The 20,096-nt window shown below is 38.9% G+C and overlaps 2 protein-coding genes across 13 annotated transcripts in view; one reads left to right on the top strand and one right to left on the bottom strand.

Annotated features, from left to right (window-relative positions):
• The window catches only part of CACNB2 (calcium voltage-gated channel auxiliary subunit beta 2), a 391,501-nt gene extending 378,189 nt beyond the window's left edge, over positions 1-13,312 (top strand). For all 10 annotated transcript variants that reach the window (XM_017529759.2, XM_017529753.2, XM_017529751.2 and 7 more), the window contains 4 exons: positions 6,890-7,041; positions 8,507-8,602; positions 10,469-10,654; positions 11,465-13,312. In XM_017529759.2, the coding sequence (XP_017385248.1) occupies positions 6,890-7,041; positions 8,507-8,602; positions 10,469-10,654; positions 11,465-11,959 (929 nt within the window). In that variant the 3' untranslated portion in view covers positions 11,960-13,312. The remainder of the gene's footprint in view (positions 1-6,889; positions 7,042-8,506; positions 8,603-10,468; positions 10,655-11,464) is intronic.
• Positions 13,313-17,663: 4,351 nt separating this feature from the next.
• The window catches only part of NSUN6 (NOP2/Sun RNA methyltransferase 6), a 56,595-nt gene continuing 54,162 nt past the window's right edge, over positions 17,664-20,096 (bottom strand). For 2 of the 3 annotated variants that reach the window (XM_037738997.1, XM_037738998.1), the window contains one exon: positions 17,668-18,249. In XM_037738997.1, coding sequence (XP_037594925.1) covers positions 18,037-18,249 — 213 coding nt within the window. In that variant the 3' untranslated portion in view covers positions 17,668-18,036. Of the gene's footprint in view, positions 18,250-20,096 lie in introns of all 3 variants that reach the window. The other variant, XM_017529760.2, reaches the window with a different exon arrangement.

Here is a 20,096-nt window from a genome sequence, read left to right as displayed (position 1 = left end):
TCTGTTCCCTCTTCTTAAATTATACTTCTCTCTCGTGTCATAGCACCTGCGACTCCTGGTGTAACTTAAAACTTAGCATTTTACATTTATTTAAGTGACTGCCTTATTGTCTGTAAACTCTGTGAGTTTTAGGATTGAATCTCTTGCTTCATCAGTCTCCTTGGTACCTACCATAGTGACTGGCATATACTAGACACTTGGTGAAATACTTACAGGATAAATGGGCAGTCACACCTTGACTCTGCCTTCCACCTTCCCGTACCACTCTGGGGTTTGTGACCTATGTTTATGCAATCTCAGAAACTGGCTTTGGACTCAGTATTTGTTATATATTACTGCAAATGACACTACTCAAGGAAAAACAATCTTGGACGGTGTCAGAACACCTGGTTTCTGGTATTTTATACCTTAGCAGGTGCCTGACTACATAGCCTTTCACATCTGGTGATTCTAGGATTTTTTACCATATGGTGATGGGCTTGCACTAGAAACGGCAAATATCTGTATCACTGCACTTCAGGGCAAGAAAGTTATTTTCTCTTGTTGTACACTTTTAAGTTGTATTTTTACAGACAGTAAGAATATTTTCAAGTTTTAAGGAAAGAGGTAGTATTGCTAGTATGTTGCCCCAGAAGAGGATAAAATGTTATTATAGTATCAACACTAAAATCCTTGCTTTTATTGAAGTCAGTTTTCTTGTCCTTTAAAAGCATTTCTGTGTCATATTTTTCTGTCTGCACAATAGCTGCGCATTTTAGGAGAGCCGATCACAAGGTCAGGAGATTAAGACCATCCTGGCCAACATGGTGAAACCCCGTCTCTACTAAAATACAAAAAAAAAACCTAGGTGGGCATGGTGGTGCACATCTGTAGTCCCAGCTACTCCGGAGGCTGAGGCAGGGGAATAGCTTGAATGCGGGAGGCAGAGGTTGCAGTGAGCCAAGATCACGCCACTGCACTCCATCCAGCTTGGCGAAAGAGCAAGACTCCATCTAAAAAAAAAAAAAGGGTTGACACTTCAGAGATCTAACTAACATTACATCAGTGATTATGTTTAGTATTCATGAGCAGCTGGAAAGTGAGTTGGAGGAAAGGTAAACAACTGGAGTTTGGGTACAGAAGGACCACTAAGAATGATTATTTTAAGCATTAATTATGAGTTGGAAGTTTAGTTAGCCCAAGGGTGGGTAGGGGTGAACAGGGGATGTTTATGCTAAAAGCACCATTTCTCTTATATAAATTTAGGAAAAAGTGTATTTGAAAAATTTACCTCAAATTTAATAGATGAGATCAATTACAACAGTTATTTTATTTTTTTACCAAACATCTTAGTCTTTTTGGGCTGCTTTAAGAAAATACTTTAGACTAGGTAACTTACAAACAACAGAAACATATTGCTCAGAGTTCTGGAGGCTGGGAAGTGCAAGATGAGGGCGCCAGCAGATTTGGTGTCTGGTGACAGCTTGCTTTCTGATTCACAGAGAGCGCCATCTTCCTGCATCCTCACATGCTGGAAGAGGCAAGCATGTTCCTTTGGGTCTCTTTTCTAAGGTTACTAATCCCATTCATAAGGGCTCCGCCCACATGACTTAATCACTTCCCAAAGGGCTCCACCTCTTAATATTATCACAATGAGATTAGATTTTAACATGTGATTTTGGGAGGAACATATTTGGAGTGCACTGCACCAAAACAGGAAGGATGAAGCACACTGAAGGTATAATGTGATAAGATAAAAATGTGCATTAAGCTTTTAGAAAACGTTAGTTATGTAAAAGAAAGTATAGAATGCTGTCTCTGGAGTTCACTATGCTAATGTATTATTGTATGGGAGGGAAAAACTAACCGTGGATAATTTGAAGCTTTAAGTACTCACATTTTGGGGGTGGTACAAAACTTCTTTGCACGTATGGATGGCTTCAAATAGGTTCATAAAAGTCCTGCCTTTTTCCTCAGTTGTAATATTGGTCAAGAATCATATTTAAAACATTTATAGTAGCATTATTTCTGCTTTTCAAAATTAGAGAATGCAAATGAACACTATTATGCTTTTAAAATAAAAATATTACTTAAACTAGTAGAAAGTATAGCGATACAGATATTTGCCAGTTTCTAGTTCAAGCCGATCACCAAATGGTAAAAAATCCGAAAACCACATGCGAAAGGCCGTGTAGTGAGGCACCTGCTAAGGTCTGAAATACTAAAAACCAGGTGTTCTGACTCAGTCCAAGATTGTTTTTCCCTGAGTGATGCCATTTGCAGTGATGTTGATTGCATTTACTTAAACATCTACCTTTCCTCAGGAAGAAAGCAAGCAGTTTATGGAGAATAAAGGGCTGATGAGAGCCGGTTTTATAAACAGCCTTGCAAATGACTGTAGAATTTATGAACTAGTCGATCTTTTGACTCTAATTTTTTCCTTTCTTTTGAGCCATCCATTATCAGGGTAGCTGTGCTGATCTTGAAACATTAGCACAATTCTTGTTATACTAAATTTCTATGATGGCCCAACTAAGGAAGTGTCTCCATTCAAAGGGAGTACTTCACTTCTACATAAATTTGGTTGTAACATGTATTTGTTTTGAAGACATGTTTAAATGACTCTTTTCTATAACAGCAGTTTTTTGCCATTGTTTATGGATTTTTTAAAAAGCCCCCTTGACTCATTCATTGATACATAGTTGGCACTTTTTGAGTGCCAACTATATATCAAGCACTGTGCTGAGGAGAACCAGAAATAATTTCATATTATGTCAAGCTTTCAGTCATTTCACTGCCTATTGGAAAAATTTTTAATTACATCACGGAAAGAGAGAGAGATAAGTATTAACAGAGATAGGTACAAAGCCATACTTGACATTTATTAAGTACAGATGCTTCTCAACTTATGATGGGGTTATGTCTCAGTAAAGCCATTGTTAAGTTGAACATATCATAAGCTGAAATGCATTTAATACACCCAGCCTATAAAACATCATAACTTAGCCTAGCCTACCTTGAAGATGCTCAGAACACTTACAGTAGCCTGCAGTTGGGCAAAGTTATCTAACACCAAGCCCATTTTATAATAAAGTGTAGAGTACCCTACATATTGAATACTAACAGTGAAAAACAATGGTTGTATGGTGCTCAAAGTTCAGTTCTTACTGTTTGTATATTGCTTTCATACCCTATAAAGTTCAAAAATTGTTAAGTGAAACCATTATAAGTCATGGACTGTCTCTACTTAGTGTCGGCCAAGTACGGTAATTACTGTAATAGAAGCATTGCGTGTTGATTCATTTAGTCCTCATTTTCATAATACAGATAAGAATACTTAGGTTCTAAGAGGTTCAGTATGTTACCCAGTGACCATACAGCTCAATGATGCGATGACACTTCATTTCTGCCCGTAAGCCACTTTGATGTATGGCACTGGGAACACAGAAGCAGAATTTACTGAGCCTGGGGAAAAGGTGGTTAGAGAAGGCTTTACAGATTCTTTTTGTAAGATAAGGCAGGCACTGGTCAAAATTAAGAGTTTTGTGTGTAGTAATTATGAAAATGGCATTGGAATTACATGTATGGCATTAAATAACTCATACTAGAGCTACCTCCAGGTCTTAGTAACTCCTGACAACTTAGGTGTCCCTCAACACTAGCCGCAATGAAAGTAACCATCTCCTCTCTGTTATTACGGTATTGTTTGATTACAGAAACCTCCTTCCCAACAAGTTAACTTGTTTTTTGTTGTTTCTAACTTAAGTTCATTATCACCGAGGAACTAAAGCTAGTACCCATCAGTTATTTTTCCTGATTCTCTTCCTCCTCCTACCCTCTGATAGGCCCCAGTGTGTGTTGTTCCCTTCTATGTGTCCATGTGTTCTCATCATTTAGCTCCCGCTACAAGTGAGAACACGTGGTATTTGGTTTTCTGTTCTTCCTGTGTTCATTTGCTATGGATAATGGCCTCCAGCTCTTTCCATGTCCCTGCAAAGGATTTGATCTTGTTCTTTTTTATGACTGCATGGTATTCCATGGTGTGTATGTACCACATTTTCTGTATCTTGATTCTACCCCTTTGCTATTGTGAATAGTAATGAAAATACAAACATGCGTGTATCTTTATAATAGAATGATTTATAGTCATTTGGGTATATATGCAGTAGTGGGATTGCTGGGTCAAATGGTATTCCTGTCTTTATGCCTTTCAGGGATTGCTACACTGTCTTCCACAATGGTTGAACTAATTTACATTCCCATCAATAGTGTATAAGCATTCCTTTTTCTCCGCAACCTCACCAGCATGTTATTTTTTGATTTTTTAATAATAGCTATTCTAACTGGTGGGAGATGGTATCTCATTATGGTTTGATTTGCATTTCTCTAATGATTAATGTTGTGGCTTCTGTTCTTTATCTTAGAGGAAACAATGATTGCTCCTGAAATTTATAGACATTAGAGGTATAAAGCATAGAAAGGCGTTATTCATTTTTCAGTTTAATTCAGTGGGATGTAGGGAGATGAAGAAGGCTTGCCCCATCTTCAAGTAGCTGAGCTGCATCCTTTCATTAGCTAGGACAACTAAAGAGAATTAAATTGACTTTCGGTTTCAGAAATGAACATCAGGGAATTTTTTGACATTTCTTTATTAAATTCTGAGCATGATATGTATGTAAGACTACCAGAAAGATCTTTATATATGTGTGTGTGTGTATGTGTATATATATATATATATATATATATATATATATACATATAAAATTATATATATATATATAATTATATATATATATATATTAAAACCCGTGTTAATATATTGACCTAATAGAAATAATATCCGTATATGTAATTTTTTAAATGTTATCCAGATTTCATACAGTGAGCATATATTACGGCCAGGTGCAGTGGCTCATGCCTATAATCCCAGCACTTTGGAAGGCTGAGGTGGACAGATCACTTGAGGTCAGGAGTTTGAGACCAGCCTGGCCAGCATAGTGGAACCCTTTTACTACTAAAAATACAAAAAATTAGCTGGGCCTGGTGGTGCATGCCTGTAATCCCAGCTACATGGGAGGCTGAGGTGAGAGAATCAGCTGAACCAGGGAGGCAGAGGAGGTTGCAGTGAGCCAGAGGAGGCTGCAGTGAGCCGAGACTGCACAGACGCACGCCAGCCTGGGAAACAGAGCGAGACTGTGTTTCAAGAAAAAAAAAAAAAAAACACGTATTAAACTTATAATCAATGAAAATATAGTGCTCAAACCTTTAAATGCAAGGAGTTACCCTGAAGGTGTGAGATGCTGTGACTGTGTAAACACATATTAACAGGTGAAACAAAGATGAAAATCTTTGTGATCTGATTTCTTTTTTTTTTTTTTTTTTTTTTGGGACGGAGTTTCGCTCTTGTTACCCAGGCAGGAGTGCAATGGTGCGATCCCGGCTCACCGCAACCTCCGCCTCCTGGGTTCAGGCAATTCTCCTGCCTCACTCAGCCTCCTGAGTAGCTGGGATTACAGGCATGCGCCACCATGCCCAGCTAATTTTTTGTATTTTTAGTAGAGATGGGGTTTCACCGTGTTGACCAGGATGGTCTCGATCTCTTGACCTCGTGATCCACTCGCCTCGGCCTCCCAAAGTGCTGGGATTACAGGCTTGAGCCACCGTGCCCGGCCCTGATTTCTTAATGCTTGCAATAAATATTAATTTAGGTTGGAACTTGAGTGGGCTCAGTGGCGCAACATGATTTTAAAGCTAGTAGGTCATGTAGTTTGGGCCCTGATTTTTTACAGATATCCAGGTAAACAAAAGGACTCAAGTCATAACATATTGTGAGGCAGATCACAATAGTGATCAGGGACTTGCCTTTTCTTGAATAATGTACGGGTTAAAATTATCTCTAGGAAGCTTCTGGCATGGATCCAACTACCTAAGAGGTATTAAAAGGTAATTGTAAGTCCACATTTGCTGGCATAAAAGTCTCATGGGATTCAATCTCCATGACTGCAGTGGGAAACACAATCTATGTATTATGCTGTATATGCTGCCTAGTAATAGTAGCTTCTGGCTATTTAAATTATTAAATTTTAAAAATGCAGTGGCTGTTCACACTAGCTTAGTAGCCACAAATGATTAGCTGCTGCCACACTGGACTACATATAGAGAATATTTCCCTCACTGCAGAAAATGGTGTCAGGCCTGTTTTTGACTCTTTGGAGATCACAGAGCAGTAGATGAACTGAATGTAATTTTCTTGGAGTTCAAGTAGAATTTTAAATGTGTGGTGATAAGTTTCTATAAATTTTATACTGTAGATTTCTGTAGTGCTGCCTCTGAAAACTGCCCTTTTACAACATGACTATTAAAGGGAATTCCTTTGGTTGGAAAATATGTGGTGTGTTTCTGGATAAGTTTTTTACTGGTGCCAATCATGTCTTTCTTATGTTGTATTTCAGCTTGTTAATAAACATATCTAGACAGCATACAGGTGACATGTAAACACAGTTCAGCCCATGCACTGAAAGGAAAACTTGTTTAACGGTTGCTAGGGCAAAGTGGTCTGCAATGAACACACGAAGATATTTCAGATATTTCACGGTTCTTACAACAGTTTTATGAAATTTTATAGAGTGGAAGCACAAAGAATGTCAGCAGAGAGCACTAAAAATTTCCATAATCCAAGTATTATACTAAAAGTAAACTCTGTAGCTGTCTGAGAGAAAAATTCCTTAAATCCTAATGTGTGGAAAAAGAGCCCTTTCCAAAAGGATAAATTATTGTTGTAATTTTTTATCAATTCTATTGCCTATAAGCATTAACATGGCTGACCTAGTCACCTTTCTGTGGAAGAAATAAGATACCATTTTACTTTATCTTAAAAATACTGCACTTTAAACTGTTTCGCCTTTTACAGCGGAAGTTCAGAGTGAAATTGAAAGGATTTTTGAACTTGCAAGAACATTGCAATTAGTGGTCCTTGATGCAGATACGATTAATCATCCAGCTCAACTTAGTAAAACTTCCTTGGCCCCTATTATCGTTTATGTAAAGATTTCTTCTCCTAAGGTAAGTAGGATTGCTACCGTTTGCTCTATAATCAAACTTCACTAAAATGCATTTTATGTTCTGCTGTCTATAATAAGGCTATTGTGATAGCCTTTATCATGTATATAGAATCTGAAGAGACATGGTAGTCAAGAATTTCTAAATTGATATAAACAAGGCATGGTTAGTTTCATGGCTTAGAACAGCCATTCTCAAAGTGTGGCCCATGGATCCCTGGAGGGTCTTGAGACACTTTTAGACTATCCATTTAGTCAAATGGACATGATACTACTAATACATTATTTGCCATGTTCACTGTTTTGACATATGCTTGGCTCATGCAAAAGCAATGGTGGGTAAAACTGCTGGCGTTTGAGCATGAATCAAGGCTGTGGTATCAAAGTACCAGCAGTTACTGTATTCATTACCACCATGCTTTCACAGTTCCATGAGGAAAAAGCCATTTTCACTTAAGAATGTCCTTATGAAGTAGTAAAGTTTATTACTTTTATTGAATCTTGACTTTTAATATTCAGTGTAATAAAGTACACACAAAGCTCTTGTTGCATACCAACAAATGTCAGAAGGAAAAGCGCTGGTGAACTAAACTAGCCATGTTTTTCATAGAATTTGTATCTGAAACAACAACTGACAGGCTATGCTTATTCAGACTTGGGTATAGCAGATTTTTCTCGGACAAAGCAAACCTGTCACTTGTTGCCAATGATAAAACTCAAGCTTTCTGACAACAATCAGAATTTTAGAAAACCTGTATGTACCTCTGAGAACTTGGAAGCTTCCCAATAATTATTTCTTTGATGAGACCAAGGATAGTACAGTGTTTCAGTACTGTATAATGAAATATGTCAACATTTGGAAGATCTGAAGTCAGTGAACCATTACTGTCTGTATGATCAATGAATAATGTTAATTTCAAGACAGACCAGGTGAATGTCATGGAGTAAGAAAATTTTACTGAGTAACTGGTCTTTAAGGAACTATCATTTGTTGAGTTTTGGTATAGTATCAAAGATGACTATCTGAAAAGGCTACTAAATTGTTTCTCCTTTTCTCAAAAATCTGTAGGAGGTTGGGTTTTCTTCACATATTTCAACCAAAGCAAAACATTGCAGCAGGTTGACTGTAGAAGCTTGGGAGATTTCAATTGTCTTCTATGAAGTCAGCCATTAGATTTGTCAAAAATGTAGCTATTTTTATAAAAAAAATTTAATAGTTTTCCATTTTAGCTAATTTAAAGAGGTTGTAAGACAAAACATTTGTGATCTGCTACCTTAGAAAAAAGAATGTGAGTGCTTCAAGCTTGCAACTGTGATTTATGTTAATTTTGCAGATACTCTTATAGCTCAATCTATTACAAGCCCCTTGGGTATATATACAAAGGCCCCAGAGAAAGAAGTCAATAATGTACCTTGTAGTTTACCTGCGTGTACTTATTACTCTGTTAAAAACTCATTATCTTTTACAGGTTTTACAAAGGTTAATAAAATCTCGAGGGAAATCTCAAGCTAAACACCTCAACGTCCAGATGGTAGCAGCTGATAAACTGGCTCAGTGTCCTCCAGTAAGTTATCTCTACATACAGCATAATCCAGTTACTGAGATCAGACCTGGCTTTTTTTTTTTTTTTTGAGGCAGGGTCTTGCTCTGTTGCCCATGTTGGGAGCAGAGTGCTGTGATCACAGCTCACTGCAGCCCTGAGCTCCTGGGCTCAAGTGACTGTTTTGCATCAGTCTTCCAAGTAGCTGAAACTATAGGTGCACGCCCCCATGGTCGGATAACTTTTTTTTTTTTCCTGTAGAGATGGGGTCTTGCTATGTTGCCCAGGCTGGTCTAGAACTCCTGGGCTGAAGCCATCCTCCTGTCTTGGCCTTCCAAGGATTATAGGCATAAGCCACCATGCCTGGCCAGACTGGCATTGTATTTTTAAAAAACAGTCAGTCAAACACCTGTCAGAGAAGAGAATCCTCATCACTTAAAGTGGTATTCATTCCAAAGTTAACCCTCCTCCCTCATTCCATGACCATGTGTTTTGAGCACAAATAATCCAAATGATGATCTTAGCTTACAAAAAGCTACAGTACATCCTGTAGTAACTTCACTTTGTTAATACCTAACATAAGATCATGGTTCCAAAAATTTGGCTTGTATGATAAGTCTATATGAAGTTGGTATATTACTCAGTTCCGATCATAGGGAGCAAGGTATCTGCTCTTAATAACTGAGACATTTAATCAATTTCTAAGCAATGAGTTACCTAGATTCTTTCTTACAGTCTATGCTTTACATACAATGCCTTGGGGCTACAGAGCTTTCGTAGGTTTACTTTTGGAGGTTGGGTCTTGCTCTGTTGCTTAGGCTGGAGTGCAGTGGCGGCCTCTCAGCTCACTGCTGCAACCTCTGCCTGCCGGGCTCAAGGAATCCTCCCACCTTGGCCCTCCAAGAAGCTGGGACTTCAGGTGCACGCCACCACGCCCCATTAAGTTTTGTATTTTTAGCAGAGACAGGGTTTCGCCATGTTGCCCAGGCTGGTCTCAAACTCCTGACCTCAAGCGATCTGCCCATCTCAGCCTCCCAGAGGGCTGGGATTAAAGGCATTAGCCATTGCGCCGGGCTTTCCCCCAGCCCCACTTGGTAAGCGCAGCTATTTCAGAGGCTATAAATATTTGATTGCTTAATATGTTAAAATTTGTGATGAATTCTAAAAAATATTTTGAAAAGCGACACATTTTTTTCTCTAGTGAACTAATTTGAATTTGGACAATGTCAGATTATCAATGGTTTCAGCTGCTCCTGCTCAATTTCACATCCTAATCTTATTAATTTCTAAATTCATATTTCATAATCTTGGGCTGGGCATAGTGGCTCATACCTGTAATCCCAGCACTGGGAGGCTGAGGCGGGCGAATCACTTGAGGCCAGGAGTTCAACACCAGCTTAGCCAACATGGCAAAACCCCATCTCTACTAAAAATACAAAAATTAGCTGGGCATGGTGGGAGGCACTTGTAACCCTAGCTACTCTAGAGGGTGACACACAAAAATTGCTTGAACCTGGAGGCCGAGGTTGCAGTGAGCCAAGATCAGGCCACTGCACTCCAGCCTGGGCAACAAAGGGAGACAACCATCTCAAAGATTTCATGATCTTGACGTCAAGAGTAGGCTTCTTCCTATTCTGCTCACGTCATTTTTCATTGAGGATAGAGAAATGTCCTTTACAACTGTTACCATTCTTGCCATTATTAAGCATTCATTCAGTGCCCTAAACAATGATTTGAGGTAGTCAGCCACTTGCTGACTAAATAAAAAGGAGACAGTAGGAGCCAGTGCAAAGGGGTGCAGCTCATGAGCCCCTCCCTCTTCTTATGGAGGTGGGAATGGGGTAAAAACTGGGCTGGCGTCAATGTAGTCTGGAATGTCTGCCTCTGCAGGAGTTGTTCGATGTCATCTTGGATGAGAACCAGCTTGAGGATGCCTGTGAGCACCTTGCCGACTATCTGGAGGCCTACTGGAAGGCCACCCATCCTGCCAGCAGCAGCCTCCCCAACCCTCTCCTTAGCCGTACATTAGCCACTTCAAGTCTGCCTCTTAGCCCCACCCTAGCCTCTAATTCACAGGTAAGGGGAGTTTTCATGTATTCCATACATACAGTCTTCATAGAAAACAAGGTTGTCTATGGTGACACCTCTAGGATCCAAGCCCAGTAGCCTCCTTGGGGTTTGTTGCTGTGTACCTGTAAGAAGCGCATCATTGACAGAATATACTGGGAACATACACAGACTATAGAAACTTTCTAAACAGCAGCATAAACTGTGGAAGCGGATTACCTAGATTCAAATCCTGGCTCCACCTCTTACCAGTTCTGGGGTGGATAACCTTAGGCAAGTTTCTTAACTTGCTTAAGAAACTGTTGAAGAAACTGTTTGAAACTGTTTTATTGCCTCAGGATTAATAATGGCAACCTGTCCATGATGCTGCTGGAATTACTAATCTCAAAGGGCTGTTGTGTTAATGAGTTATTGTATGTGAAGGATCAAGAACAATGCCTGTCCCATATTGTATCTTGTAAGCATTTTCCATTTTTAATATTCCTGACATACAGTCAAGCAGAGGTAGTTAAGTTTATACCCCTGTGTAGACAAATAGCAGGGACCTGCATCTGTATTTGAACCACAGGAGAACATATAAAAGAACAACACTTTCCCTGCTTATTTTTAAAAGAAAAAGGTTATCATGAGCACTGTTCTAGGCACTTACAAAGTCCAATTTAATATATTATAAGCCTTATAAATGCTACTGGATGTTACCAAAGGGATTAAGCTAGGTTAGACTTCATTGCAGCTTTTCAGATGCTTAAAAAGGACTCTGCAACATGTTCTGTACACACTGACCTTCGTTAACACTCCGTGTGCTCCTTTGGCTGCCAGGGTTCTCAAGGTGATCAAAGGACTGATCGCTCCGCTCCTATCCGTTCTGCTTCCCAAGCTGAAGAAGAACCTGGCATGGAACCAGTCAAGAAATCCCAGCACCGTTCTTCCTCCTCAGCCCCACACCACAACCATCGCAGTGGGACAAGTCGTGGCCTCTCCAGGCAAGAGACATTTGACTCAGAAACCCAGGAGAGTCGAGACTCAGCCTACGTGGAGCCAAAGGAAGATTATTCCCATGACCACATGGACCACTATGCCTCCCACCGTGACCACAACCACAGAGATGAGACCCATGGGAGCAGTGACCACAGACACAGGGAGTCTCGGCACCGTTGCCGGGACGTGGATCGAGAGCAGGACCACAACGAGTGCAACAAACAGCGCAGCCGTCACAAATCCAAGGATCGCTACTGTGAAAAGGATGGAGAAGTGATATCCAGAAAACGGAACGAGGCTGGGGAGTGGAACAGGGATGTTTACATCCGCCAGTGACTTTTGCCCTCTTGTGTGTGTGTATGTGTGTGTGTGGTTTTTTTTTTTTTTTGGGGTCTACATTGCAATCATATGTGATCTGTCTTGTAATATTTTGTATTGCTGTTGCTTGAATAGCAATAGCATGTATAGAGTATTAAGACACATTTTTTTCTTTTTAAGTGCTACATAAATTGGCCTGGTATGGCTGCAGTTCTCCAGTTGTATACTGGACTCTTCAAAAACTGTTTTGGGTAGCTGCCACTTGAACAAAATCTGTTGCCACCCAGGTGATGTTAGTGTTCTAAGAAATCTAGTTGATGTATCCAACAAGCCAGAATCAGCATAGCTAAAAAGTGGAATTTCTCGTTTATCCAGATTTTTAATATGCAGGCACCTGATTTGCATATTCATTCATGGACCACTGTTTCTTGCTTGTACCTCTGGCTGACTAAATTTGGGAACAGATTCAGTCTTGCCTTACACAAAGGGGATCATAAAGTTAGAATCTATTTTCTATGTACTAGTACTGTGTACTGTATAGACAGTTTGTAAATGTTATTTCTGCAAACACCTTCTTATATATAATATATATATATATATATATATCAGTTTGATCACACTATTTTAGAGTCTTAATGCCAAGTCAGCAGATTTGCTTTATGAATTACAGGGCCTAGAAATGCCCACATTCAGGAAATTTGTAATAACATTGTCTAGACACCTATCCTCATTCTAGTAGAAAGTCTGTACATACTGTAAATATGTGTGATTGCTTGAATTGAAAAGGTTTGAATTCTGAATGTCGTACCATCCTTGTAAGTTTGTAATTTTCACCATAAATTATGGTAAATATAAAACTCCAGAGGTGGTTGTCCTCCCTACAGTTCACACTGATTGTGACACATTCTTAGTAGCTAGTGTCTGTCCTAGTCACTGCACTGGAGTCTATGAGCCGGAACTCGCTATATGCACGTGTGTGTGTCCATATGTAAGAGTGTGCACGAGTGACTGAATGGCTGAGATAAATTGGAATGCTGAAGACTAGTGAAGAAACTAGAGACTGACATCGAGCATTCTGCCCACCTGGCTCTGTATTTACTTGTGCTATATGTGGCTTTAATAACCCATTGAGCAGTCAGGGAATGTGAGTAAGCTTGCTGCCAAAGGTAACTAGGAAAGCATTCATCTGCTGCCTCCTTGTTTTTGCTCCTAGAGAGTAAAAATACAGGCAATTTTACTGTGAGTGTTTCACTGGAAATGTATAATCTTTGTGTGTGAGAGTATTTGTTTGAGTAAGAAACGTTTACACAGCTTGTGGAATTATTTCGTGGGAAAATAAATTTTTATAACTTCTCCCACTTCATCTTCTAACCTTGCCTACTATTCCTGTTGTTTACCTCCCAGTTACCTATCACTCCTCCCTACCACCAACTCCAGCAGGTTCACTGTCTGTCAGAGCCCAGAAGTGCTTCTTATAACCAAAGTTTCTGTTCTTCAGAAGTAATCAGGGCAAAATGGGGTGACTTAAAGTGAATAAAATGTTAGTATTATCCTACATAAGACATCTACTCTGAAGAGGAACCCTGAAGACCTTATCTCCATGCCTCAACTACAGTGCTGTAAGATGCTTACAATGTCATCATGTTTAAGGCTAAGACCGTTTCTATGTCTCAAGTGTGTATTTTGTCCAATTATAACTGGATAAGACAGTATTAAGAGTGCAAGTACCTGGCACTTGAAGTTTGTCCCTGGAAAATGCCTGTCTAAAATTATCTAATTTCACATCTGCACATTACCTTATGTAACAAAATAATCAGCCAGGTGTGGTGGACCATACCTGTAATCCCAACACTTTGGGAGGCCGAGACAGGTGGATCACCTGAGGTCAAGCATTCAAGACCAGCCTGGCCAACGTGATGAAACCCCATGTCTACTAAAAATACAACAGATTAGCAGGGTGTGGTAGGCTGCACACCTATAATCCCAGCTACACGGGAGGCTAAGGCAGGAGAATCACCTGAACCCAGGAGGCAGAGGCTGCAGTAAGCCAAGATCATGCCACTGTACTCCAGCCTGCGTGACAGAATGAGACTCCATCTCAAAACAAAAACCAACTATTTAACAAAATAATAGTTATAAAATAATCTTTGTTTTGCTCCCTTGATTACTCCAAGTTCTTGCCAAATATGCCTACATTTTTATAAGTAAAACCACTTTACATTTAACTCCTTATTTCCCTTACCCCCAAGAAAACTCAGTATTAAAAATGATTAAGCTGGGGTGGTAGAGTGTACCTGTAGACTCAGCTACTTGGGAGGCTGAGGCAGGAGGATCACTTGAGCCCAGGAGGTAGAGGCTGCAGTGAGCCGTGATTATACCACTGCACTCCAGGCTGGTGACAACCTGGTGTCTGAAAAAGAAAATAAAAATTAGTTACATATATGTTTTATCAGCTTATATATAAAAAAATTCCCTCAATTTGTTAATTAGCTCTATACTGTTTACATGAATTTATTTATTGAATATAAAAACAGTCTTAATAAACTTGACAATTCTTACACTGGTAGGAGACCATATTCTAATTAAAATTGCTTTTATAAAATATTTCTGATAAAACTTTTGTCATGGTAAGATATTCACAATTACTAGTTCAATCCTTTACTATTTCATCCCAATTGATTTCAGAATAAATTCTTGAAACATAGCTGGTATTTATCATACTTGCTGCTATCATTAATCCCTTTCAAAGAGTAGTGGTGAGAGTTTCCATCTTTTTTATTTTGTACCTGGATTCTTAGCTTGCACTTTACTGTGGAACCTATTAGTGCACATCAGAATATTTCTCAAAAAACTAGCTTGAAGGATGTGACATAACAGCATCTATATGTGAAAACTGTTTAGTGGGCATATGTGTAAACTGTGTAGTACATTTGTAAATGAAAAAATGATCCCAAGGGCAATGGGATATTTACTGACCTGTGGAATGTAAAATTATAATCTCTTCACACAACAAAGGCTTAATCTTAATAACCTACTCAGTTGTAGAACCATGATTTTTGTAGTCAACCTAGAAAATGCTGGAAATGTATTTAATAGTTCTTTTTTTTGGTCATACCCATTTCAGTCTTTCCTATGCTCTTTCTCCACTGCTCATTTAAGTTACTGTTACAAAAAGGTGCTGCTAAATGTAGGATGTCTTAGTCACGTTGTATTTTGGGACAATGCCACATTTTTAACATGGTCTGCTATGCATTCCTGTTACAGCAACATTCACTGTCAGCTACACTGAACTGTCTAACAAACCTGGTTTAAAGTAATTCATATAAAACAAATAAAGAGCTGGCTTCTGCACTGTTTATCAGTAGTATTAATTGCCATCTCAGGAATGATTGATGTAGTTGAGACTATATTAAATATTCACTTCCCGCCTATGGGGCATCTTTCTTAAGGGCAATGCTAAGCACTTTATGTTCTTTGAGTAATCTTCCTATTACTTCCTATACTTTTAAAAAAAGCGCAAGGTAGATACAATATTTTTTAAAATCTGAGCTGTAGTAGAATAATCTGGGTCCCTGATGGGTTCTGGATCAAGTGTTTAATTTCTGCTACGTTGTACTTTTAACTATGTGTACTTTGCTTCTTTCAACTAAAACATGACGCAGGGTTTTGAAGTAAATGTACTCACTGTTGAACTTAAGAATTTTTTCTGTTTCACAGAAATGTTAATACTAAATGTTAACATACATAGTAATTTTCCTTCACATTTCCCTGATTTTTTCACCTTCTTACTACATTTTTTCCTAGTATTTCTATGTCCCTTAAGATTATGTGATTTTCCAATTTGCGTAAGTTTTTGAAAGGTAGAAACCCACTAAAAATTGGCTATGTTTAAGGAACAATTCTGAACAGTGTTCTTTGTCGTGTTTTCATTATGTAAGTATTTTTCTTCTATTTGCTGGCATTGGTTGTATTTTGATATCTGTTGATATTAATCAAACATCTACATGAGTACAGGTTTGTTGCTACGCTAATTTTCTGCGATTTTCATCGCAGCTTAGCAAATAAGGATTTGCAGCAAGCATGACAGAAAATGATTTTTGTAGAGTTTCTTAAAACACATTTAAAGTTTAAGGAGGTATGCTGAGCCCTGAAAAGATAAGTCACACAGGGCTCTTTAGTGAAATGACATCTACAGGATATAAGGCAGAATGAGGGATGTAAGAGAGACACACGCTTGCTTGCTTGAAGTAATTTTTCTCTCAAACAGTAAGTATCTATTGACTGCTCTGAAGCTGTGATGGAGAGAAAAGGCAGGACAGGGTCTCTGCCTGGAGGATGTTTTTCAAGTGTGGGGGTGAGGCTTCAGCGGCATGGCTAGAATAGTTGAATCAGAGTGTAGTAAGTGCCAGGAGAACATTAGATGTGGGTGCTAGAAGGCAGAGAGAAGGGGAGCAGTACCTATCCAACCTCACGGAAGGGTATTCAAGAAAGACTACTTTAAGGAAGAGGCCATCTAAAGGTCTTACCTGATCCAAGAGACCTTGCAATCCTTATGGATACAATAAATAGTTATGAGAAGGTCCTAAAGAAAACCTGTGAGGGGGGGGAAATGACAAACTATTAGGCAATTGTCCACTTCCTATACCCAAGGTCTGATAACTTTTGGGTGATTTGAATAAAAGCTAACAGTATGATGGATTTACCACCACATGAAACAGCCTTAAAACTATGGCTGGGTACTGAGTATTCTGATTGATCTAAAAAGCCAATAGAAAAGCAAAATCCTAAGGCTGTAGTTAATTTTTTTAAAAACACAGGCTGGGTGCAGCGGCTAACATCTGTAATCCCAGTGCTTTGGAAGGCCAAGGTGGGGGGACTGCTTTAGGCCAGGAGTTCAAGAGCAGCCTGAGTAAAACAGCAAATTCCCACCTCTTAAAAAAGAAAAAAAAAAAAAAATTAGCCAAGCATCCTGTGTTGTCCTAGCTACATGGGAGGCTGAGGCAGGAAGATTGCTTTAGCCCAGGAGTTTGAGGTTGCAGTGAGCTATGAAATCATGCCACTGCACTCTAGCCTGGGTGGTGGAGCAAGACCTTGTCTTTAAAAAGTAAAATTAAATTGAAAAGCAGTCACTTACATTGGCCACTACAGTGGGATGCTTGGATATTTTTGCAGTTCGAAGGATGATCTGTTTTTTTGTCTGAGTCCAGACTTGACTGTGGTCTTTGTTGTCTGGATCTATGATAGGTCCAGCTGCCTTGTCTGCTGTTGGTGTTAAGTGAAATGTTTATGTTCAACAGGAGAACACAAAGCCCAGCTATAAGAGTCAGGCCAGGCCACTTCCCAGGGCCAGAGCTGGCTTTTTCTTTCTCACCAAGCAGTTTCTAATAACTTACATGTTTCAAATACATAATTTACCCAAACTGCAGAATAATCTCATTTTCTAAATCTACAAAGTAAATACCCATTTTACTTTGTTTAAAATTATAAAAAACATTAAACATAGACTATCATTTTAGACTATGATAGTCTAGCACACTATCATTTAGAGGAGGCCCAGACTTCGTTCCAAACGGGTTGACTTACCAAATAAGCAGATAGAAAGTCAGGTAAAATATTTACCTCCAGTATTGACACATAGTAAATGTTTTATTTCTCATGCCCTGAGTTCTTAAGAAACTACTATTTAGGATCCTGGGAACAAAAACCACTTTTTATAACCACATCAAATATTGCTAATTTATTTCTTTTGTTAGATTCACTGATTTTTAACATTAAAAATGACTTATATTCTTTACAAATTAAAACATTAGGTCGCAAATGAAAATATGCTCCAGACATCTACAGGTTTCTCCTTTTCTTTATACTCTACTAAATACATAAAAAAATTCTTTTAAAAATAAAAAATATAGTCTCATACCACCCTCTACTTCCTCTATGTCTCTGGATCCCTGGCAAAACAGCTGGCAGCCTTTTCTGTTTCCTTAGCAACCATGTCATCATTCAGTTGGCCTGACAACACTTTGGTTTAAAAAAAAAAAAAACAAACCACATATAGCAAATGTTTGGAATTTTCATTTCTGAGGATCCATCCTCTCCTAAGTGCTTTTGCTTTTTACAAATTTTGCAATGAAAAAACCTATAGAGTCCTTATTAGCCAGCCGCAACATGTCTTCTCTTCTGGTCTCTCTCAGAGAGTCTATGTCAGTGTCTGGTAATGGCACAGCCGATGGATCAAATCGCTGCAGCTGCTTCAATTGTTCACAAGAGAGGCCAGCTCCCCTCATTCCTTCTCCTCCAATCTGTGGTTTCTGTTTGGAGAAAGTCAATCAATATGGATGAACATCCTGTAATTAGCAAGTATGCCTGCTACAATTTAAGTTAAAAGACAAATTGGATTATAACAACTACAGCTTCCAAAAATAGAAAAATGAGTAAATGCCTTTTATTCAGGTAGAAAATACATGCTGCTTTCCAGACAGTCAAGTGGGAAAGCAAGACTATGTGTCACCTGATGAACAAATACCCTGTTATTACATGATTATCAAGCACTGTGACATTACCAAAGGCCTGCGCTTAGTAGCTGGAAACACGTGGACTCAAACTGCAGCTCTATCACATTTTAGCTGTGTGACTTTAGGTACTTTTACCTAACCACATTTCCTCATCTATTAAGGCTTAAATTAAGAAGGTGGTATCATACTTGGCATATAGTGGGCACTCAGTAAATGGAGCATTATTATCAATAAAGCAGCAGATGTCAGGCACAGTGGTTCACACCTGTAATCCCAGCATTTAGGCAGGCAGATCACCTGAGGTCAGGAGTTCCAGACCAGCCTAGCCAACATGGTAACCCCCTTCTCTACTAAAAATTCAAAAAATTAGCCGGGCACGGTGGTGCACGTGCCCAGCTACTTGGGAGGCTGAGGCATGAGAATTGCTTCAACCCAGGAGGCAAAGGTTGCAGTGAACCAAGATCATACCTGGGCGATCCAGCCTGGGTGACAGAGCGACACTCCGTCTCAAAAAATGAAAGAAAAGAAAAGAGAAGGAAGGGATATTAAATAAATAAATATTTAATTTTTAAAATATTTAATAAATTTATTAAATAAATAAATATTATTTATTTCTTCATTAACACCCTGTGTTTACCACCATGCTTCAGGGGGAGCAGAAGGGGGAGAGGGAGGGGAAGAAGAAAAAGAAAAACAAAAGAAAGCAACAAATAAAATTCAGCTAAGAAAAAGTAAAGAAAGCAAAAGGTAAAGTTCAGCTTTATTTAACATTTTCCAAAACTGAAAGGTAGTCTTTAGGCATCTAAGGTACCTCTCTCTGACCCATACTAATTGGATGATAAAAGTTTTCTTTTCTCATTTTTACATGTACTAGAAAAACAAACATTAGAAAGGGATACATAATTTAAGGCTGTATCAATTAGTTTAGAGGAATCATAAGGCCTTGAGCGATGCTTGCAAACTTCTGAAGATCTATAATCCTAACTTAAGCCACCATTTCGCAGACAATTATTCATATGTTAATGAAGATAGTTTTTCAGACATACATAAGTAAACAGATCATTTATTATCCCATGGGGGTCAGGGCAAAACTTCCCATCTCTTTTAGGTATATATTTTAAGTATGTGTGTATATTTCCAAGTGAATTCAGAAGTCTTCCTTTCATCTACAATGTAATTATCTTAATTTCTGGGTCTGGAAACCATCTCTAAATTGTTTTTATTTATGTATTCTCATTACCTAATTTCTGCATTGAAAGGTACTAAAATTAGATGCTCAATGTATCTGAATGTGAGAAAGCACTATTACAGATTTAAACTTAATCCCAAATGCTTTGCTAATAAAGATCATAACGGAAAGTTGCCGGGCGCAGTGGCTTACGCCTGTAATCCCAGCTCTTTGGGAGGCCGAGGCAGGTGGATCACAAGGTCAAGAGATTGAAACCATCCTGGCCAACATGGTGAAACCCTGTCTCTACTATAAAATACAAAAATTAGCTGCGCATGGTGGTGCATACTTGTAGTCCCTACTCCCTACTCGGGAGGCTGAGGCAAGAGCATTGCTTGAATCCGGGAGGCGGAGGTTGCAGTGAGCCAAGATCACGCTAGTGCACTCCAGCCTGGCGCGTGGTGACAGAGCAAGA

Source organism: Cebus imitator, unplaced genomic scaffold (assembly GCF_001604975.1).
Source record: "Cebus imitator isolate Cc_AM_T3 unplaced genomic scaffold, Cebus_imitator-1.0 Scaffold61, whole genome shotgun sequence".
Classification (NCBI taxonomy): Eukaryota; Metazoa; Chordata; class Mammalia; order Primates; family Cebidae; genus Cebus; species Cebus imitator.
This window is presented reverse-complemented; position numbering and strand designations above follow the sequence as displayed.